This window comes from Mizuhopecten yessoensis, unplaced genomic scaffold (genome assembly GCF_002113885.1).
Source record: "Mizuhopecten yessoensis strain PY_sf001 unplaced genomic scaffold, ASM211388v2 scaffold6135_1, whole genome shotgun sequence".
In the NCBI taxonomy this organism is placed as follows: Eukaryota; Metazoa; Mollusca; class Bivalvia; order Pectinida; family Pectinidae; genus Mizuhopecten; species Mizuhopecten yessoensis.
This window is the reverse complement of record NW_018406397.1, coordinates 404,212-428,636: the sequence shown is the minus strand read 5'-3', so window position 1 is coordinate 428,636 and position 24,425 is coordinate 404,212. Positions and strand designations below refer to the sequence as shown.

General features: G+C 35.5%; 1 protein-coding gene and 1 non-coding gene across 3 annotated transcripts; one reads left to right on the top strand and one right to left on the bottom strand.

Moving 5' to 3' along the window:
* Positions 1–233: 233 nt before the first annotated feature.
* LOC110451535 (myb-like protein X) lies at positions 234–19,896 on the bottom strand. Of its 2 annotated transcripts, none has more exons than XM_021499608.1 (10): positions 19,823–19,896; positions 19,534–19,651; positions 17,439–17,509; positions 16,686–16,932; positions 15,306–15,411; positions 14,077–14,279; positions 13,387–13,507; positions 8,559–9,675; positions 7,903–8,076; positions 234–5,245 (listed from the first exon to the last, which is right to left on the bottom strand). In XM_021499608.1, exons 2-10 carry the CDS (start codon positions 19,578–19,580, stop codon positions 5,079–5,081), a joined length of 2,253 nt encoding a protein of 750 aa, XP_021355283.1. In that variant the 5' UTR covers positions 19,581–19,651; positions 19,823–19,896; the 3' UTR covers positions 234–5,078. The 2 variants fall into 2 exon arrangements, with proteins under 2 accessions (XP_021355283.1, XP_021355284.1); XM_021499609.1 differs by having other exon boundaries at positions 19,877–19,894.
* A 228-nt stretch (positions 19,897–20,124) lies between these two features.
* Trnal-uaa lies at positions 20,125–20,207 on the top strand. Its single transcript has one exon. It is a non-coding gene; the product is annotated as a tRNA-Leu (tRNA).
* The last annotated feature ends 4,218 nt before the right edge of the window (positions 20,208–24,425 follow it).

The window sequence follows — 24,425 nt, the reverse complement described above, 5'->3', positions numbered from 1 at the left end:
CATCAACATTTCATAATATTCAATTAAAACTAGGATACAGTTCATATCAAGACCATTTTCATGGATGGTTTGGGAAAAAATTCTCGAACAGGTTTACTGACACATCCCCGATACTCCAGGGGCTACGCTCACTCTCTGCACCCCTTGCATATAATATATGTATGTCCTAGCAAAATTAAAGGCATGTGACAAGCTAATTGATTGGTCTCGGGTATAAAAAACTAACCAATCGCTAGGCTGATACCTCTCCTTTGAAGAGTACAGAGGAGCGACACCCGACTTCTAAGCCAGTCAATTTTACTGTTATGCGATCGTGAGATTCTTTGATGTACGTCTAAGGATGAAACAAGGTGGTGCACATCGAGCCATCAATTTTTGTGACATATTTCAGGGGTGCAGAGAGCGAAAATTAGCACAACCCCTGGAGTATGAGGTATACTGTATACATGTATCTGGAAATATTTGCATCAGTTGACTTTCACCCTTCTCAATGTATTATAAATGTATTTATATAGCTAGCTGTTTCTACAAAGACATGTTACATGTATATTAAAGTTTAAAAAATCATATGGAAATGTTACTTCCTAACTATAAAGAATCAATTATTTCCAAAGATTTTAATACGAAGAAATAAATTATTTGTTACAGTAAAGTCTGTATTGAACAAACCACTAAGGTCAATGCTCAAAAGTGGTCTCTTTAATATAGTGTTAACACAGTAGCCTGCTTTGTGGAGCTGAGAGGATAAGGTGGTCTCTTTAATAGAGTGTTAACACAGTAGCCTGCTTTGTGGAGCTGAGAGGATAAGGTAGTCTCTGGAGCAGACTGGGCTGTATTTGATTATTTATTTTTTAGATAATTGTGTTTCTAAACTACTGTCATACCATTGTCTTACTGTATACCGGAAAATGTTTCACCCAGTCAAACTTTCACCCTTCGCCGGAATAATGCTTATCCACCCAGTGTTAATATCACCCTTCACATCTAATAACTATGTTTATAATGTTGTTTACTAATGTTCGTGGTAATGATAAATTCGCCCATATCATGGCAGGTGAAAAAGGTGAAAAGTTGAACTGAAGCGAGAATTTCCCGGTATACGGTATATATAAACATGATGGTATCCTGCTACATAGTAACAGGGTACCGGTCACTTCTACTGTCTAAGTAAATATACATTACAAGGAGAAAATATACCCTGAATTATAGCATATAAATATAGGGTCTGGACGGAATAGACACCAATAAATTACTTACAATAGTCATATACATATGTACAACCAGGATCAATATCCTGTCGGTAACAGTAAAATGTCATGTAAAGAGATAAACATTCTCTCAACTCTTAAACAATGCAGTTTAGGGAAATTCTTTATTAGAATTTTGAAAATAAAATTCCCATAGAACGATAGATAATGATACATTTGTATAATATAATTCTACTGCTTATGTGAAAAACTGGAGTCTATACAATTTGTCTCTTATTACATTGGAGACATTCTGGTGGTTGGTTATCATTTCTGCAGTGTTGTTTCATCTATAATGGAACATCTAGTCACAGGATTACGTAAATAACAAGGGGTTGCCACGAAATGAAATATAATAATCATGAACAACATAACAGGCCTGTTCATCTTTGCAAACAAACCGGTTTGTTTATTTTTGAATGTAATTTTTCTGAGAAAAAGCCCCACAAACTGTTTAAAGACTCCTTGTTGAAGAATTTCAATTTAATGTGGAATTGTTTTTCTTCTGATGATGTCAGATCTTTGAAGGCAATATGATATTGGATGAGATACAAAAACATATTAAACAACATCACCATGGCCTTCCTCCAGTCTCATAGGACAAAAATATCTTCTATTCTAACAATCTCAAATTCCTGAGTAAAAAAAATACAGATCATCAACTTGCATTCTACAAATTTAAAATAGCAAAATAACACTACAAAACGTCAATGCTATACAACCAACAAACAGTTCATATTATAACATCACAAAACATCGAAGTTTTCAGTAAACATAAAAACACTGAGCATTAACACAAGGAAGCAATTGTCATATTCAAAGTTTCAGATATTTACATTTCATTTTCTTTTTTTTTAGATTTAGTCTTTGATATTGGATTCAGAATTTGTTTAAATAATATCTTCAATATTCTACATTTGTCTAAAACTACTATATAAACACACTTTATATATATATCTCAATTCAAAAATTGTATTACCTGGTAAGTAACATGTTCGAGATGCTCTGTACCAGTTATGTTTCTGTGAAAACAGAGTTACACATTGAAATACATTTTCTGATGTAAGAAATACCTTTTCAGTATTTCTGTTATCACAGATGGTTTTCACAAAATAAAACTGGCCAGCATGACCATATTGGCAGGACAATGGGTTTTCCTTCTGCAACACAATATTACCAATCAAACAGTTTTACAACTTGAACAATTCATTTGCCTTTATTTTCTAGCTCCCAAAATGTTTGGGTCAGAAACAAAAACTTGAACTTGAATACACAAATTAGTGTAATTTCTTTTAACTACAAATAATCCTCATAAACCATGATGATAAAAATGAAAAATTGCACAGAATATTAGTTCATAAAAATGACTACAAACAATAACTTAAAATTATAAGATTAAGCTTGATATGTATGGAGTCGATGTCAAAACAGAATAAATCTCAAAGACGTAAAAAAAAAGCTATGGAGTTTTTAACGTGGGTGTGTAATGTAACAATTGATACCATGTACACATTCTACAGTGGCTTCAGCACTTTAACAAAAATAAAATAAAAAAGCACAGCAACAACATTTGGCAGCAATATTTTCAGATTGGAAATGACAGCTCTTAACAATCCTTATTGTCTGGAAGTGGAATAGGCCCCGACTTTTATCAGGGGTGTTGGAGTAACCGAGATGGACAATCGGACACATGTAACATAAGGTGACTACAACATTGATGTATATTATTGTAAACTTCCACATAACAGTTTTATTTCCATTATTCACTTTTATGTGATGTTAACACTTCCGTTTCCAAACTTGACTTTGAGATCACCAACTCTTCCGAGTTCACAGTGATCCTTTATGATAATAGTACCCAAAAATAACCCATGATGTCATCGTTTTTTTAATCTAAGTTCCTTATTTTTTTTAGATATTATCAAACAATTGACTGCAGATGCTGTATATTTCCAATGAAATCTTCTTTAATAGTTGGATTATATTTGTCTTCGCCAAATAATTGTCTACATCGTCACCTTGTGATTACAACAGAAACTGGTGTCCAGTAAGCTGATTGTCATACAAATTTCACATAAATACAACCGTTCCATCAAATACATTTCCCATGTTTTCCTCGAAATTGAAACGAGAAAAAAAAATAAAGAAGTAAAAAATCTGATCATCATTTGAACTGGTCAGATGTACAAACATATACACACAGCTGGCAAACTAACATTGATTTCTATCATAATGGATCGTACAGCACAAAACTACACACCATGTTAAACTCAAGCATACGTAAGACATCATATACATGCATGGTGACCGTATTACATTGGCGTGGGGTTTGGCACCTTTTGTCTGTAGACATTCACTGAGAGTTTCTTTTTCAGGTTTCACATGTAAACAAGATACAACAAGCTATTGGCACACCTGTCTTGTACCCACATTCTGAAACATGCATAACAGTTAAAAAAAAGGGTTGGTCTAGAAGAGAGTCCTTTTCAACCCAGCACTAAGGCAATAAGTAACAGTGTAATAGCAGCCATTTATTGTACCTCCATAAGCATTTCGTTCTCTCAGTTATCTACTTTGAATCTCTAAGCCACTTAAGGTCAAGTCCTGGGCCAGAGTCAGCCTCAGTATGGCTTTAACTTGTATAATCTAGCAACATATACTGACAATTACAATTCCTATTTATGATGCTTTACATCTTTCATTCTGTTTTGATCACATTAAAAAAAAAAGACGTCCTTTAAAAACATTCATTCTTTTGTCAAAGTTTTTTTTTTTTACTAATTCTTTTATGATGCCTTATTCTATATACTGCCTCCTTTATAATGCCAATATTGCTAGTGGCAGTATAACAAGGTTTCATATGTTTATAACATATCAAGCTTCTTTCATATTATTTTTTCATTTCAAAGAAACTTTTGAAACATGATGATGGTTATTTGATCTGGTTTGTGATAAATAGCAAAGCAGGACAAATTGTGTGTAAAAAAAGAACATGCCAGCTATTTTCTCCACGTTTTTTTTATCCACGATTATCATGTTAAAAACAGCGTTTTTATAGAAATCTTTATTCCGTCTTTGCGTATTGCAGAGTTATCTTCTCTTGTGAGCAGGTATTGATTGTTACGTCAGTGGTTTGGTGTGAGACAATTATGTCGTTTTCTCAAAAATTGATGACGTTATTCTCACAAACAAATGACGTAACATGAGCAGTTAACTCTGCAATACACAAAGACGGAATAGGCCTACAAGCACATGATTCTCAACGGTCAATCTTAGGAAATCAATGGTGTGCTATGTATTCCACTGTTCAAAATTCTTTTTGATATTATACCTTGAGAATTAATTTCTATAACGATGACTCTATAAAATTCATTACTAACTACATATGTAGTATCTGGGAATTTGATCCCCTTTTCTGACACTAGTTCTTGTATACTCTCTCAGACTTCAATCTACTCTACAACATTAGCAATCCAGTACTTTCTCAGACATAGATCTCCTCGTACACCTGTAATATATTAGACTTTAAGCTTCTCCAAGACATTGATAAGTATGCAGCTCTTAGATGATAATCTCTGACAATACATTAGTACATAATAATACATATGTACTTTCATACCTCAATTCCTTCTATTAAACATGGAATACACATCTCCCAGTCTGTCTAAAACAATTTTTTCCATGATGCCAGATTATGCACAAGATTCATCTTAAACCCAAAGTCTCTCTGCAACATCCTGTCCACATTATACTTCATTCTGGACCAAAATCCGCTCTACCACATCAGAATGCACACACACTCTACATCAGACCATATTGTTTTCCATAAAATCAGTACACAAGGTCATCATCATCGTCCATGTTTGGTTTGGAGCGTCGCATTGTCCTCATGCGGCTGTAACTCATGTCTTCGTCGCTGTCTGCTGGACCCCCGGACAAATTATCATCAGACAGGTCATCAGCCAGTGCCCAGTTTGTCCTGGAAATGTGGACAGGAGCTGGAAAAATAAACCATATTTTTTTCTTTAGATATTTATAATCTGTTAAACATTTACCTTTGTGACAATATTTTGGAAAACAAATGGTCTATGTTGTTTGAGGAAATTAGGAATTTCATCACTAGAACACAGACAGGAAAGAGCGGACATGGTAAACCTGTACAGACTTGTTAACGGTCTGGTGGATGCCAATGAAGACATATTCACAATCTTCGCGGCTGGACAGAACATGCACAACACTAGAGGACACAACAAAACACTCTACAAAAACTGTGATAGAACAAACCTAAGAGGAAACGCTTTTTCAAACCGTGTGACTGAACTTTGGAACAATCGAACACCTGAAGTTGTAAACGCCCCATCATCGAACTCTTAAAAAGAAGACTGAACAAAGTATGGAAGGAACACACAGGCAAATTTAGCCCCACATGCCACAGAGCGGGAGGTATACAGACTGGGAGTGTGTACCAGTAACACCAGTAGATGAGGTACAGACCGGGAGTGTGTACCAGTAACACCAGTAGAGGAGGTACAGACCGGGAGTGTGTACCAGTAACACCAGAAGATGAGGTACAGACCGGGAGTGTGTACCAGTGACACCAGTAGATGAGGTACAGACTGGGAGTGTGTTCCAGTAACACCAGTAGATGAGGTACAGACCAGGAGGGTGTACCAGTAACACCAGTAGATGAGGTACATACCGGGAGTGTGTACAGTAACACCAGTAGATGAGGTACAGGCCGGGAGTGTGTACCAGTTACACCAGTAGATGAGATACAGACCGGGAGTGTGTACCAGTAACACCAGAAGATGAGGTACAGACCGGGAGTGTGTACCAGTTACACCAGTAGATGAGATACAGACCGGGAGTGTGTACCAGTAACACCAGAAGATGAGGTACAGACCGGGAGTGTGTACCAATTACACCAGTAGATGCATCAATAGTAGTCATAGACTAATGGTATTACGTCGACAACGGTGAGTTAACAGTGAGTATTGCCACAGCAATGGTTACATGTAATATACATTATAATTACCTGACCATGTAAATATATTTGCTGTCTTGTTAAAGAGTGGAAAGAGTTCAACAATCTCCCATTTTTATAATCAACATAATAAGAGGCCCAGAGGGCCTGTAGCGCTCACCTGGAAATGTAAGCAAAATTAAAGTTGGAATAGCTAGATGTTGCTGGTAGTGTACATGTATCACATGGCTAGTCCGGGTTTATATACATGCAATAGGACAAAATCCTGTCATTCCTACAGAAAAAGGATTTTGAAGAATTTGCTATGTTTCTCCTATTGGGTTCCGCCCCTCTGCCCCCAGGGGGGGTCAGACCAACCATTTATACAAAATTAATTTCCCTTCCCCATAGGATGCTATTGTTTAAATTTGCTCAAAATACCTTCATCCCAACGAAAGAAGAAGGATATTAAAGCTATTCCTCTATATCCCTATTGGGCCCTGCCTCTCTGCCCCCAGAGGGATCAGGCCCATCGTTCATAACAAATTTGAACATAATCGTGTTATTTCTGCAGAAGAATGTAATTGAAAAATTTGCTGTTTCCCCTATTGGGCCCTCCCCCTCTGTCGCAAGGGGAATCAGACCAACCGTTTATACAAAATTAAGTCCCCTTCAGGCAAGGTTGCTTCAGACCAAATAAGGATAAAACCCTGTCATTCCTACAAAATAAGAAGAATTTAAAAGAATTTGCTACATTACCCCTATTGGGCTCAATCCCTCAGGGGTGGGGGCACAACCACCATTTATACAAATTTGAGTCCCCTTGGCCAAAGGACACTAAATTAGTATAATATCCTTAATCTCTATGGTAGAAGAAGGATTTTAAAGGTTTTACCTCTATTTCCCCTATTGGGACCTGCCCCTCTGCCCCCAGGGGGGCCACACCTACAGTTTAAAATTTAGTTAAAATCCACTAAGCCATTCGGGACTAGTAAGGTTTTAAAGGAAAAGTTGACGGACGGACGGACGGACGACGGATGCTGCACCATGGCATAAGCTTGCTTGCCCTTTGGGCAGGTGAGCTAAAAGATGACATGTTATGGTTGTATTTCTGATGCTATGATGAACCTACATCTCTAACACAGCCTATCTTGTATGTCCTAAAACTCTACTTTCCTTTTTAAACATTGATAAGGCTAAAGCGATGAGATTGTTTCCTGTAATCTGACAAAATCCTTATTTAGCAGAGAGAGCAAAATGAATTTAAATGGAGTGATCTTTCTTTTTTTATATAAGAAATAGCAGAACTGTTAAGTTTATGAGTGCAACAATGCAAACATACTTCAGCTTGCAATTTATCTTACGTAAGAGTAAGAATAATGAAATAAAATGCTATCCCTACCTTTTATTAACAGGAATCACTGGTATTATTATCATGGCCTAGGAAGCCAAGCTAGTGGGTTTTTTTCACTTAAAAAGTTACCTTCAAAATTCTCGATACATAAATCAATCGTAACTCACTGTCCGACACTGACTACTGGTATCAACCTAATCAGGAAAACACTTAAAAAGCAACCATCCAGTATGTAAAGAGGACTTTTGCCGATAGATTTTATAAAGGTGAAATACCATCTATCAGTTTTCAATAAATCACAATCTGTTCAAATCACATAAATATTTATTTTTACTCACAACTGTGTCCCTCATCAGGTTTTGTTTTCTTCGGAGACATGGTCCAGGATAAATCACGTCGCCTCGTGTCTGGGACATCTTCATCAGAATTGTCAGACGGGAATGTCTTATTCTTTTTGACAGTGTAAGGCTGCTTCTTTTTCAGACGACGAACAGGTGTGTCATTTTCAGCATCTGTAAGGACAACACATCATATAACATATTTAAATTTAAGCTGCCTACAAATTATATATTTAAGCAGAATTTGCTACAATCGTCTACAAATTTAACATTTAAACTGAATTTGCTACATATTTGTACATGGTATCTGAACATTGACTTTAAAACTTATGTGATTAATTAGTTCTCGCCCAAACAAAGTACTGAGGTGGTCACATGAAATTCTACACTGGAGATGAACATTTTTTACGAACTGAATTTATTGTTTGAGATTTTAATCTTGCTAACTTTTCAATTTTTTCAGTGGGGAAAAACTGTGGTGCAAAATCTAACAAAAAAGGTCTAAACATGCTTCCAATGACCCCTATTAGACACGACGACAGTGTAAAATGATTTAGTTTATCTATCCTGAAATATGCTCTTATCCTTAGTCACCCCCTTTTTTATTTAGTCACACCTACCTCAGTTTTATTCCTATCCCTTCAGATCCTACATACCTTCCCCATCTAGGCTAGCTAGATGGTAACCTGCTCGTCTCCTCGACGACCTTTCATCATCATCATTGATCTCATCTGGGTCAACTACAGTCCTGCTAAATTCCTGTGAAGCCTTGTTGTTTCCCTTCTTCTTTTTCCCTTCTTTCTTCTTCTGTGATACTGAAACATCTGAATCTTCTGTCCCCTGGTCACCATTTTGATGGTTGTATATATTACTGTTGTTGTAGAGAGGATCTTGCACATCAAATCTGGATTTCAGTGAAGAATTTTTATAACTAGAATCTTCATGATTTCCAAATCTAGAGCCGAGTCCATTAAGATTTTTCAGTCGCGTATTCTGTTTATTGTTGCCGTAGAGGTTATCACGATTTCCAAACCTGGAATCTGCACCATTATTGTAAAGTGAGTCATCAAGATTTCCAATTCTGGAATTAATTTTGTTGCGGTATAAAGAATCTTCCTGATTTTCGCGTCGCGTGTTGTTTGAAAACGATACGTTATCGTAGCCTGCCACAATCTGCCTGCTTCCATATCCTCTCATAGCCCGTAAACTACCACTATCCTCACTCTCCTCTTCATCATTTTCTTCCTTCCTAAAATTATTTCCTCTTGATGAAAAATTTATTTTTGACAAAGAGCCAACTGACTTTTTATAAGGATCCTCAGTTTCATCCTCTATTTCCTCTACAGCTCTGAGTTTTTTCTTTTTAGATTTCTTTTTCTTAGTAGTTCCTGTTGTCTCATCCATGCATTTTGTACCAAGTGGACGTTGAAGGGGAGGTAATCTTGGCGTAAGTTTGCGGCCTCGTGGATGAATGTCTATATCACTGTCCTCGTCTTGATCCATATGCGAATCTAAACGAGTTTGTTTCAACCGATTCTGTTTATCATTATATCTGTCAACATTCCGTGGAACAGCATCCCCGTTTGACAAGCCAAAGTGTCGTGGAGAACGATTAGATCGGTTGACAGTTAGATCATCAGAATCAACTTCAGATTCATCTTCCTTTTCTTTGGATTTACTCTTCTTTAATCGTCTTACTTTATCACCTTCTTCAAATGACTTCAGTGGGTCCGCTAATTCAAGTTTACGCCTCTTCATTTTCTCAATCTGTTGCTGTGAAATATAGAAATTATTGTAAATTAAGAGAAAATCATCACGATAGAGAGATAAGATGATATGGGAAAGCTTAGCAAACATCCACACAAAGCAAAGTGTTTTTATACAATCTATCACCTCTGTGTGGTGGTGATGAAAATCTACAGAGGCTGAACTGTCATCTTTTATCAATATACTGATATGTTATAGGTTTGTTAGGCAATATCATGAATGACGAGACACAAAATATTGATACATGAAGACAAATACGTTATTTTTCCCCCACTATAAATTCTATTGGCACTGACAAGTGAGAATTTTGAGTACAGCTGTCTGTATACCATTTTATAACAAGAAATTCAGAGGGCCTGTATCGCACTCACTTGGATATTTAATGCAATCATGAAACGATTTTCTTATTTAGAGCAATATCGCAAATAAGTCTCAAGGTGCAGGGCCAGGCCACTGGTTTATGGGCTCATCCTGATAGCATGACTGTGTTGGTTTTTCATGCCCTAATATCATACATTTGGTTATTGGTTGGGAATCTCAACTGTTTCCATATTTTGACCTAGAGACTGACCCAGAGACTAAGTCCCCAGGAGTGAGAACAGACCACAGAGCAATCCAAGAAGCATGGATGTATTTGTCTCATCATGCCAGGCAAAAGAGTATGCAAGGTTGCCCAGACCAAATTTAGGCAAAATTTCTTCAGCTGATCTGGACTAGTAGTGTTTTAAAAGAAAAGTTGACGGTAGGACTGACAGGCAATTGACGCTGCGCCATGGCATAAGCTTACTTGCACTTTGGGCAGGTGAGCTATAAACAAATTACACAATATTGTTCATATTATTTTAATTTTTCATTTAACTCGATGCCAACAGCTTTATTATCTTTTGAACTGATTTTTTTTATAATACGGCAACCAATACTGCTGTTTGAAATTTTATCACACTTAGTAGATCTTCATTCATCAATCTTTGTAATGTAAATGTCCAACCCTGTAACATTGATAAGAACAGTTTTCTCAAGAGTTTAAAAAAAACTATTGGACGTAGTAAGCATCCCATGTAAGTAAGTGGGACACTATAATAACAATTATTTGCATGTGCCTACTGTTACTCAAATCAGATTTTGAAACAAGTGTTGACAAAGATTTGAATATCAACTCTTTTCTTCCCCTCTTCTGCTGGCCTGGCTGATCTTATACACTGTATGTTAGCTTTTTGACAAACTTTCTTTTAACCCCGAACAAGTGCCTTTGATATACACTTGTATTAAGATCAGCAAAAGTACACAGTGCTCAGTACTTTAAGAACATGGGTGCTAAATAATGCAAATATGTTAATAATCTCAATAAAAGAAAATGTTTTTCTCAACATTTTTTTCTGAAAATGTTCAGATTGAATACAAAACATATACTTTAAATGATGAACAGTGAATTTATGAATTAAATCCATTAATCCACAGATATGTATAACATAATCCATAGACATGTATAACATAATCCACAGACATGTATAACATAATCCACAGACATGTAGAACATGATCCACAGACATGTATAACATTATCCACAGACGTGTATAACATAATCCACAGACATGTATAACATAATCCACAGACATGTATAATATAATCCACAGACATGGATAACATAATCCACAGACATGTATAACATAATCCACAGACATGTGTAACATAATCCACAGACATGGATAACATAATCCACAGACATGTATTACATAATCCACAGACATTTAGAACATTATCCAGACATGTATAACATAATCCACAGATATGTAGAACATAATCCACAGACATGTATAACATAATCCACAGACATGTATAACATAATCCACAGACATGTAGAACATAATCCACAGCCATGTATAACATAATCCACAGACATGTATTACATAATCCAGAGACATATATAACAAATCATTAACAATCCTATCAATTAAAGTGAAACCTTCATGTGAACTAATCTCCTCTCCATAATGTTTAAGTTTCTGTTTTTGGGGTAGCAAATAGACATCTATATACTTCATTTCATGCTGGATTCAGAGTTCATTGACAGACCCTTTATATCATTAAGATGTCCACTACCAAAACAAATCACTGGCCAAGTTAATTTTAAGATTTTTCGATGATTTTAACGCTAGTTTTTTAGTGCCACATGTATTACCATTATCAACATTTTCCAATGCACTAAAGGGAGATAACTGCAAACCAAAAAATACACAAAAAAAGAGGTAATGTAAGCATTTTCAACTATTTTGTTGTATAAGAATGTTAAATCAATTTGGTTGCTAGTCTATAATTCCCCCATCCCCCTCACCTAAAAATAGTAACATTATGAAAAGGCTAGTAGTACAAATCGCATAAAAATCTGCAGCAAACCAATGAAATCAAACACAGGAAGGATTTAGGTTAATAACAATGTGTGGAAACTTCAACACAGATCAGCAGTGTTATCAACAAATATGGCAAACTTGTGGTAGAAAATCTGCAGTGTGGTCTGTGTTCTGCCGGAACAGATCACAACCCTGGCACATACTGTAGATTTTCTTATTAAGTAAGAAGTTTTAAATTTCAAAATTACTCAAGCCAGGCTTTTCAACAAAATATCATTATCTTATAAATGTATTAACATGCAATTTGCCAAACATTTTCAAATAATCGTTTCATTCACTTAATTTAACAATGATAACCCTAAAAGACAGTATTAAAACATTTTAGAAAAAGTTGCGCCAAAGAAATTTGATTAAATTAATTGTCCTTTGATTATGATATTAAAAATATTGAAGAAAATTTTTAACATTAATCAATATTTCTTTTCTTCCTAAATGTTGATGCTGAGAAACCAAATGGTTGAAAATCTGAGAAATGAAATAATTTTCTTTATTTTTTAATAGTTATTTAAAAAAAAAAAAAAAAAAAAAAAAAGCCAAGCGAAATGACACTAATGTAGATTATAAGAATGTAAGGCCTGGATTGTCTGTTACTACAGTTACATGTGCTGTAAGATTATATTGTACAACTCCCACACAGTAATTTACCATCTTATATCCTCTGCTGAAAAAATGGTAAATCATCGTATTAATTATAAACATTCACCGATTTCTTTTAACATTTCATTTTTTTGGCATGAACTGAAACAATAAAATCAGTCATGAATCAATAAAACAAAATTCTAGAATCTAACTGTGCAAGAGTTGTGTCTGAGATGTGAGTAAACATAAATCTAGGATTATTTTCTAAGAACAACATTTTGTATTAAATCAGTTTTTTCCCCCTGAAGTAATTATATGACTATTAACTAAAAGGTGACCAATTAGGATTTAAAGCATTGCTAAAATTTAAAAGAAACAAATATTAATTAATGTTAAATAAATTCAAACATGTATCCATTTCAATATTAAAGTCAACATTTTCTACATCTACAATTAATAAAATCAAGGATTTTTGATACTTTTATAATCGTTTTACATTTCCAATGACTTATTTGAATCTATTTGTGTGTTCTATTCCAACTTTTCCAATAATGTAGTATCGTCTTTTACATATCTTTGACCAGAGCAGTACTTGTAGGATCTCCACCATCAACAGACGACGGGTTATTGATATCTACGGAACGCTGTTAATAGGCTAACATGGATACACGCACCAGACATGCCACCATATTTATTACAAAGTGATCGCAATATCCACTAATGTACTCACCTTTCTTTCCAGTTCTTGAATGCTGACAGGTTTGAACGGATTCCCTGCATCTTCTTCGTCATCATCGTCATCTGGCTCCTCTATGCCAAGTCTTTCTCTTTCTGCCTTCTCTTCTTTCTCTCTGAAAGCAGAGTAAAGGAAGCAGATAAACACAGGAGTAATTTTGTGTAATTTGAAACTTTAACTAAAGTCTGTCACCTGAGTTATAACAGAATCAAAAGATATATATATATATATATGTGAAATGTTGTTTATTTCAGCATCTACAACATTTTCAAGGCTTTTCAATATATGCTAATACATATGTATTGTACTTGTAGAAGGCACATCAAAAGCAAATATACAGCTATAATATATATCAATAGATATATTAATTACCCTTTTGATCTCAAGAAGTAGGTATATATATTGAATTTTGGCTCTTAGGCCAAGTGTCGAGTTTATACTCTGGTTTTGACTCTTTCCCATACACTGAAAGCATAGGCTTAAGACTATGAAATGCCTGTTTACAATTTGGATATATGTAATATGACAGACTTTATTCCTACTCTCCCCTTTGCAGACAGAATTAGCCAGTTATTTATGTGGAAAAGCCTAGGTATGCCATTTTATAATTTTATGAATCCTAATTTTGTATGAACAAATTACAAGGTCCAATTTCAGCTGAAAGATAAATGTTCAGTTTTCTACCTCTCCTCCTTTATTTTGCGGACACGTTCGCGGCGGACACGCTTCTCCTCCTCGTCCCGCACTCGCTGCTCCTCCATGTCATGCTTCACTCTCTCAGAATACAGGTCCCAATTGTGTTCAACCATTCCACATAACCACTTCAACCCCTCCTTCAGTTTGGGGTCAATTTTTTTACCTGTTCCCTTTACAGCAGAGGTAGCCTCCTGTCACAGAGAATATGATGATTTATGTCTCTTTTGGGGACATTCATGTTCAACATAAAGCAATATGTTAACTAGCCACTTATGGATTCCTTTATATCAATAGAAATGAGGTAAATCAGTGATGTACAATTTCCCATTAACATAACTAGTCGGTCGACAAATTTTGAAAATTTCTACTAGTCTACCTATTATTTTCTTAATGAAAAATTCAAATTTTCACTAGACCCGACATCAAATGTTCTAGTCCCAGGTGTGGGGCTAGTGGAATTGTAAGTCCCTGAAAGTTAATCATTTAAAGAGATGACATTTATAGACAAGCATTTGTTATGGAGAGGACCTTAAGGTATACAGTTTACTTATGAAGACATGATTGGTATCTTCACAGATACCAGGTAGGTAGTTGTCAATGTTAAGACATTTATAAATAGATTTTTATTTTGTATTACTTCTTTTTTTAAATGACAAATATCTGACCCTTATAGACAGAATGTAATACACACATGTTAAAAGTAATCTTATTTTAGCCCTTTTCATAGGTACTTGAAATATTACACAAAATTTATGATTGCTCTGAATTGAAATTTCTTTATATTGTTTCCTATTACATATACTGTTCGTGCACAAATTCATCAATGCACTTACCTGTTAAAATTGATACTATGCTAAAATTTGAGTGCACTAAAATGTATGTGTTTATTTTTTAATCAGTATAACTCTATTATAACCTTTATAGATAGGTTTCCTACCTGGGGATCTATTTATATACAGCTGGTTTGATTGTATTTGTTCTTGTTTGTTTGTTTGGCTATAGTCATTAAGGAGGTGCCAGGTTTTGGTGGTTGAGTAAAGCTGGAGGACCCGGAGAAAAACAACCAACCTATGGCCAGTACCTAGCGACTGCCCCACATAGGGCTCGAACCTGCGACCCAGTGGTGGAGGGCTTGTGGTAGCAGAATGTCCGACGCCTTAACCACTTGGCCACTGCGGCCCCTCAGCTGGTTTGAACTGACACTACGTTACACTTACGATTCTAGAGGGACACTTGTGGAGGTTGGCTAGTTCCTCTAGGTGTATCCTCTCACAGACATCTACAGCCTCCATAGCATCTTTCAGATCACATTTGTTGGCTAACCTGTCAAGTGAAGACAGCATGGCGATGAAAGAAATATCATTACCTGGTGATGTTATCCAGTACACATATTTTATATTCAGTTTTTAATTTAGTATATACAGTGAACCCTCTCAAAAGGTTGTTCATTCTTTCAAGAAAAAGAATAGAATTACATGTAAAAGTTAGTTATAAAAAAAGACAAATCTATATGTGAAATGCACTGTCAATCAAAGGGTCTAAAGGATTGTGAGATTAGGGTTCTATATATGTATGAGGTTTACCTATATCCATAAGTATTGAGAAAAGTTCAGATTACGATATATACACATCCGTTTTTGCACATTATGCAAAATAAGTTAGGGTACAATGAGTACACCAATACAACACAGAGACCAGGGCAGTGAACCTGTAGTACCTCTACTCCAAGGCCAATGGATATGGGGTCAATATAGCACTTTCTGTATCCATTCTATTGTGATATCACAATGATACTGTCTTCTAATTATGAATTCACAATAACATTAGATCTCTTTATTCAAACATTTAAATTTCTGTTGTTGAGTCTTGAAATAACCAATTAAAATCTGTTTCGTCATACATTTTGTATATGGTTAAAGAAGTTGGGGTCCAATCAAGCTGTAAAGCTAATTTCAAACTTTGACAAAAATGTCTGACAGGAATTTATGGTACCAGAGAAATATTAACACATCCTTATTTCTATAAAACTGGCTGTTCTGTTATTGCACTAAAGCTTATCTAAAATATATCATGAACCAAAGGAAACTGCCAAGAAAAATAGACTTTTTTTTTTTTATTCAAAATAAAAACAAGGATTAAATGCATCTTTTTAATATTATCGATAGTATGCAACACAGTTCAGTTAAAACCTATCCCCAAGATTCACAGCTACTGTGCATCATGGAATACCTTTGAACAGAACTGTGTTACATACCATAATGTCAACTAGAAAACATCTGTAAGACATGAAGTGAAAATGAATTTTTTAACAAAACAGAAATGGCTGACCTTGGGATATGAACTTATCCGAGGTATTCTTATACTTGACCTTGGTGTAATCTCTAATGAAACTCTGTTGTGAAATAATGAAGTTGGTAGAGCTGTGAAAATGAATGAATCATGACAGGGTGTAGTATCATTTTTTTGGGTTGGTTGGTTGGTTGGTTATAAAAATATGTTTTCCAATCCATGTTTGGGATGTAGTTATCAGGATCAATTGATTAATTTATCACCAACCCAGCCCTGCTTCCTACACAAAACCTTTCACCCGTACTTACAACAGGACTGGCTTGCCTGCCACCTGTGGATGCTCCAGTAGGGCTTTGAGATTTTCCTGGATCTCTGGAATCCTGTCCTTAGAGCTGGAGTCCACCACATAGATAACGCCATAGATTTCATGGAAGTAGTGTGTCCAGATGCTGCGTACATTTTTACCTCCTCCAATATCAAATATTGTCAAATCAAAGTTGTTCACATTTAACGACTCTGTATTGAAGCCAACTGTTGGTGCTACCTCTAGTGTATCTGAAAATGTAATGCATATTTTTGTGAACTCATTGCTTTTCTTAATTTCAATTTTACTAGCGTATACACAGTATTTTATTTACTTGCGCTTAAGTCAAACATTTATTTCTATCTGATTCAATAAATTTTTGAAAATTTATTAATTTCAATTTGATAGAATGAATTATTTTGTTTCAGAATTTTAAGGAAATTATGTGGAAAGGCGGATAAACATTGCACCTGAAGTTCAACCTTGTTATACTGCCACAATTCCATTATTTGTCCAGACAAAATTTGGTGAAATAAAAGGGTTAGCTGATACATTGTGGATTTTATGGGAGATGTATAAAGGCATTAGTACGATCTTGAAATAGGTTTGTTTATTGTAATTAAGGTGGCATATCTTCTATCCTGTCTATATCAGAACTTTAAACTATAAATGAAGATTTAATATCATGTTACGTAGAGCTGTATAGTGAAACTGGAAAGTCAGCAGACAAAATACATGTATATAGTTTTATACATACCTCCAACCAGAGCCTTGGTCACAGTAGTTTTTCCTGCACCATCAATTCCTAATATGGCTATTGCTATTTTCCTACAACATAAAATACTCTCCAATTAAAATAACACATTGTAGAGGAGGGCATTCAGTGTTTGTCTTTAATTTCTGTCTGTATTGTACAGGTGTCAAACTCTGAAACCTCCTCATTTCAACATTTCCAATGAGAGAAAAAGTGCATGAAATGTGACAGAAACTGTTTTACACTTTTCATCTCTCCCTTTTTTAAATAACTCCAAAAAGCGTTCATTTGATTCTGACACACCTGCTATGATCATTACACACACCCTGTAGTAAATAGAATAAATAGATCATTTGACCACAATATATAAATTTGAGTTTGTGTGAGTTTGAGATTCGAGGGACTGGTAAATTTATATATAAATTGTAGTAAAAATGAGGGAGGGTTTTTAGGGAGGGTTGACTGCTATGAAATTATGCTTCATTTTTCTTTATACTAGAAGTCCAACAGTTTTTAAACTTCATGTAGATAGATCTTGAGGAGTGCTATATATTCCAGTTATCAAATGTAGGTCACTGTGACCTATATTTTCTGCTTTACTGATTGGGTTAGACTTTGGCCATTTTTGCTTGGTTATTCTTTCAATTAAACTCTAACCAAAATAAGGGCATATGTGTGTTTTACATCAATTTTCTAGTTAATTCTGTGATATCCATGTTTTTTATAACTTCTTTAGGAAAAGTATGGCTTCAATTGCTTACTTATGTAAACATAATGTCTTATATATTTATAATTACTATGTATAATCATCAAATCCCACTGGAACCAGACCATGCAATTATTGTGATATACCAGCTCTTAATAATGGCATTGGATACAAAATATGTATGTTTAGTTAATCTTTAATGTACAGGACTGATGGGTCTGCAGGACCTAGAAACAGAGTAATTTTTTGGCCTAATTATAATATTCTAAAAAATATCATGAACTTTACTAGAAAATAGAGAACTTTACATATGCATATACCCAGAGTTTCCTCTGGCCCTGATACCAGACTTAGACATGATTTCACTCAGTTTCGCTCAGATGGCATGGTTGTAAGCTAGCTATAGCTAATAGCTTGTGGTGATGTATAGAATTCAATATTTTCTTCTGATGAATGCTGTACACACACATACTAATTTAACTACCGGTTGGTAGATATTTACATTTATAAGGTATAGCGTTGGAGTAATCAACTCCCACTGTTAGTTCCTCTCCTTTATAATTTGATGGTTAAAAACATGATTTTTAACAGCATGGTCAGTGCCAAGCAGTCAATTTGTTACATTGTTCACTTTTGACTGATTGTACTTACATATATATGTAACTAGTAAAAGGATGGCCTAAATTTTGTCGGATGATGTTTCCAGTGGCTGTTGAGCCGTGACTTGAAGGTGTTGAGCTTTTAGAGAGTTCCATAGATTTATCACTCTAGATCTGTTGCTGTCGAAATTACCATATTTGTTCAGTCTGAATGGTCTTTTAAATAGTTTCCTGGAGTGCCCCTAGCCTGGTTGTCTTCAGCTTCATGGAATAGTTTGCCCTATATGATGACAGATAGATGTCTGGTAGGCTCACACCTGACATCTATCTGTTAAAATGTCTAAGTCTGGTGTCAGGGCCAGAGGAAACTCGGGCTAATATTTATATAGACTATAGTTGAAAGGGTTTCCAATCTCAGTCATGTTTCAATGTACATGTATAAGAATGAATATTTATAATTCATCAGAGGATAGAATGACAACAATCGCTTTATATTCTGTCAATATTATTGATAATAAATGACAGAATTTTAGAATCCTGTGTAATAACAAATTATTTAAACTCTGTTGGTTTTAAAATGCTTGATTATGATTCAATTCAGAATGATCTACAGAATTACATAGTTGTTTTTTAATGAAATGGATATCATGTATTTCAATTCATACCTGGAAGATAAACAGTTACCGTACTTGATATTTATCTACAACACAATCTGCTAAAAAATAAATTGGGTCTTCATGTGAAGGTAATTATATTCTGTTCTTAGAACTACATTTTATACAGCTAAACTTACTTTTTGGGCGCTCCTCGGCCTCTGATACAAGAACAAGCGTTCCCCATCAGTAAGATGATGTTTATAGAAAGTTCACACGAAACACGAACAATGACGGTTGTCGATCATCTGAGTGTCTCTGGCAACAGACGACAGATTATTGTTGACAATGAGAAATAAACACCTGCTTCTGATCAGTTGCTATGTAAATTCAGCAAACATTTATAAAACATTGACTCATAAAGATACTCTTTCTTTTCTTTGGATAATGATTAAGTACGTAGTTTGTTTAAGCAATAATTTAAAAGACCCAGAGGTATATTAAGTCTTCATTTCTGCTAGAATCATCTGTCAAACGGAGCACCTGTGTCAGCCATGTTGGCAACCGGATTGTTTACCCAAGTTGCGTCACTACAATAAGAATCAACTTCCGGGTCAACAAAGGGGCTACATAAAAACGATGTTGACTAGGAGTTATAAGGTAGCATTGCCTTTTGGACTAACGAAATAATACAAGCGTTCAAATGGTAGATGATAAAATGGAAAATGATTCCACGGCACAACGGATGTTACCAGCATCTTTCTCGTTATTTTATCTTCATAGCATCAAGCAGTACCGTGGCCGAGTGGTTAAGGCGTTGGACTTAAGTTCCAATGGAGCTCTCTCCGCGTGGGTTCGAACCCCACCGGTACTAATTATTTTTAGGTCACAATATGGTTTTTCCCAACTTTACCTTTACCTCTTCTTCGACACCGTTGTTAGCTAATATAGGCGCATCTTGGTTTGGTAACATACTGTTAACCGGTTGTGTAGCATAAAAACTAGGATAAAACTTGGACTGTATATTTTTCCAACAGATGTCTAATCTAGATTTAAAACAGTTAAGAGAAGGGGCTTCTACTACTGAATTGGGAAGGGAATTCCAAGAATCCACCACTCTTCTGCTGAAAACATTTTGAGTGACCCTGGTCCTGCTCTGTTTTTTGAATAGTTTTTTGTTGTTACCCCTTGTTGTTGTTTGTGTGAAGGTGAATAGTTTATCTTTATCAAGAATGTCGATGTTGTTTATTATTTTGTAAACTTCTACTAGGTCATTTCGTTTTCTTCTGTATTCCAGTGTAGGTAAGCCTAGTCTTAGTATTCTTGAATTGTAAGAAAGGTGTTTTAAAGATTGAATTCTTTTGGTAGCTCTACGCTGCACATTTTCTAAAGCTATTTGGTCCTTTTTCAGAAAAGGGGACCAGACCTGGGTGGCATATTCTAAGTTGGGCCTAATGAGACTCTTGTAAAGTGCAAGAAACATAGTTTTGTCCATATAGGTAAATGTCCTAAAGATTAATCCTAGTGTGCGATTAGCTTTGTTAATAGATTGACTCACATGGTGGTTAAATTTCAATTTGTTGTCAATTATAACACCTAGGTCTTTTTCTTTAGTAACTTTCTCAATCTGTTCACCTGAGGGGAAGTAGTATGTAGAATCTTGATTTAGGTTACCAATATTTAGATGTTTACATTTTTTGGTGTTCAATTTCATTTTCCAATCTGATGTCCATTGGACAATGTTATTGATATCAGTTTGTAGTTCTGCAGACCCTGTTTGCCTAGAAATGTTTTTGAATAGTTTTGAGTCATCAGCAAAAAGTTTTACTACACTGTGTTCGACTATATCAGGTAGGTCATTGCCATGATTAGGAAAAGAACTGGACCAAGGACACTACCCTGGGGCACACCACTCGTTACATCCACCAGACCAGACAATTCCCCATTAATGGATACTCGTTGTTTTAGATTTAAAGGAAATCTTTAATCCACTGGAGGATTTTACCAGTTATTCCGTAACCTTGAAGTTTTTTTAGTAAACATTTATGAGGGACTTTGTCGAATGATTTACTGAAGTCCAAGTAAATAGTATCCATGTTTTCACCTTTGTCAATTGTCTCTGCCCAGTGTTCCATTACTTCAAGTAGGTTTGTTGTACAGGACTTTCCAGCTCGAAAACCATGTTGGTGAGAAGTGAAAAGGTTGTTATTGTCCATGTGTTCTATGATTTTGTCGCGAATTAGTCTTTGTAAAAATGTTCCTGGTATAGATGTCAGACTTATTGGGCGGTAGTTTTCGACTTTGTTGTGGTTACCGCTCTTGAAGATAGGTGTTACATGGGCAGTTCTCCAGCCGTCTGGGATCTTTCCTTCTTGAATGGATTTTTTGAATATGATCTCCAGGGGTTTAATGATTTTGTCTGATGTTTCAACAAGCAATTTTGGGTGAAATATGTCAGGTCCAGGGGACTTGTTTGGTTTTAGTTTTTTCATCGCTTTTCTTATGAGTTCGGGGGTGATTTCTATATCTGATAGTTCGGTCTGGTAAGGTCTCGTTGGAAATTCAGGACCATCATCAATTTCAGGAACATTAAATATAGAGCCAAAGTAAAAGTTCAGTTCATCTGCAGTTTCTTTGTTGGTGACTGTGTGAGTACCGTCTAGTTTCTCCACGTTGGTTATGCTTGTTTTAGTACGGGTTTTGTTGTTGACGTACTTCCAAAAAAGCTTGCTAGTTGTTTTGATGTTTTCAGCCAGCTTTTTCTCGTAGTTATAGTGTGATGTTCTGATTCTTCTAGTAGCTGTGTTTCTGGCTTTCTTATATTCTTCAAAGTTGTAATCAGTTTTGCGGTGTTGGTATTTGATCCATTTTCTTCTTTTGTGACGGATTGATTTCCTCGCTGCAAGGTCAAGATAAGATTTCCAACTTGCTCTGTTTTGGGTTGTCTTGTTCACGGGTATTTTGTCTTCTGTTAGTTTGGTGATGATTTCAACAAAGATTTCCCAAGATTGAGTAGTGGATTTGTTATCAAGAATATCGTGCCAATTCAGCATATCTAGTTCATCACGAATGGAATCGTATCGGCCTTTAAAATGGTTCCTTCTCTCAGATTTGCTCTGAGTAGAACGTGTTCCAATTTTAAAATTAAAACTGAGTAGCACATGGTCGCTTTTCCCTAAGCCAGGTAAATATTCAATATTATCCACCATTCCTTCCTCGTTACTAAAAATCAAGTCAAGTACTGAAGGATTTCGACCTGATCTGATCCTAGTTGGATGTATGATGTGTTGTTACATAAAGGTGTCTCTAACAGATTCTAAAAATCGTGTGGCATTATGGGTTTCAGACACAGATGTGATCCAGTTTTTCCAGTCTATTTCAGGGAAGTTGAAGTCTCCTGTAATTAAAAGGTGGCTGTTGTTCCTGGATGAGATCTCGGCTAACAAATTCAGTAGATTAACAAAATGTTCTTGTGGTGAGTTGGGACTTTTGTAGATATTTATGAGAAGAATTTTTTCTGTGTTGGTTGTTGTTATTTCACACGATGTATATTCGTTGAATAACGGGTGAATTCAACTCTTTCCACTGATATTTTTTCGTCAACATAGATTATGGTGCCACGTCCACCATCGTCTTTGCCAATAAAGCTTTTGTAGCCGGATATTTCGTAGTAGGAATTATCCGTAGGTGTGGTTTTTACTTTATGGTGAATTTCTGTTAGCATTATGATATTAGGAGATTTTTCTTCTATCAGTACCTTCAGTTCTTCGTATTTGCTGGTTGTCAGTATGTCGACATTGGAGTAAAAGACGAGAAGGTTGTTAAAAGCTTCAGTATTTACAGATTTAAAACCGTCATCCTATAGGCTGTTCGTTTGGGAGTTTCGAATCGCTGATAGTAGCTGTGTGTTGGGAATTCCTCCTACTATTGTTTGTTCTGGGTCGCCGTCTGTGATGAATGTGTCAAGTTCGTAGGATGCCGAACTCGAAAACGCATTTTCGTGTTGTAGCGATGTCTCCGATCTTATCGGGCTAAAACATTCTATACTAGTTCTGGAGGGGGTAGGTGACCTGGATTGTGCTCTGTCTACAGTCATTTCGTCTTGCACAGGTTCGGAGATAACCCTTTTTAATTCGGTTTCGTGAATTTTATTTTTTTCTTATCAATCATTTCTTTACGTTGGCAGGTTGTCATGTCTCTCTTGATTACTACCCTTTTTAGGTTGCCGGTGCATTTTTGTGCAATTAGTCTTGCGTCTTCTAGGAGTTTCTTCCATTGTTGTTTGTTACCCAAATGATTTTATTGGCCTTGTTTTCTTTTCATCATATTTTCCAAGACGAAAACAGGTATGCCGAGTTTAGTAGCTACTTCTGTTACGTCTCGCATATCTTTTAGTTTTTTCTCTTTACCATCTCCAAGGGTTTTCTCGGGGATATTGAAAAGAATGATATTTGTGTTTCTCCTTTGTCTGTCGTTCAGTTCTTTTACCCTCTCATCTATAGCCTTGGTTAGATCAGCCTTGACTTCCTCTGTTATCGAGTCTTTCATGGTTCCCATAGATTCTGTAAGTGCAGATATTTTACTTCCATGCTCAATCTCAAGATTTAGGACTTTAGATTCCAGATGAGTCAATCTGTTGTCATTTGTCTCCTTGTAACTTTATGTTCTAATTCATTTATCATATAAAACTCAAACTGTTTATATATGTGGTCCAACACTAAAATAACTAATTAAGTCTCATGTACATGAAAATTCATGACACATTGCGCCTACGCTCTGGTGTTTGTCCGGTAACATACAAAAAGTGATATGCAAATGTCAAATTTCAATATTTTCTTAACAAGAACTGGGAAAACCTGAAACATTCAATTTAATTTTATTATTTAATATACATAAAAATTAAAAAATTAAATCAATTGCTAATGTGGACTGCAAAGACTTGAATGCCTATACACTGAACATCTGTAGCATGTGATATTAACTCTGCACTAGAACTACACACCTTAGCTACCTGTACTCTGATTGGTGATTACTGACCTCTGACCCACTTCTCTCGACCACATGATTCTGTTTCCAAACAGTATACACGTAC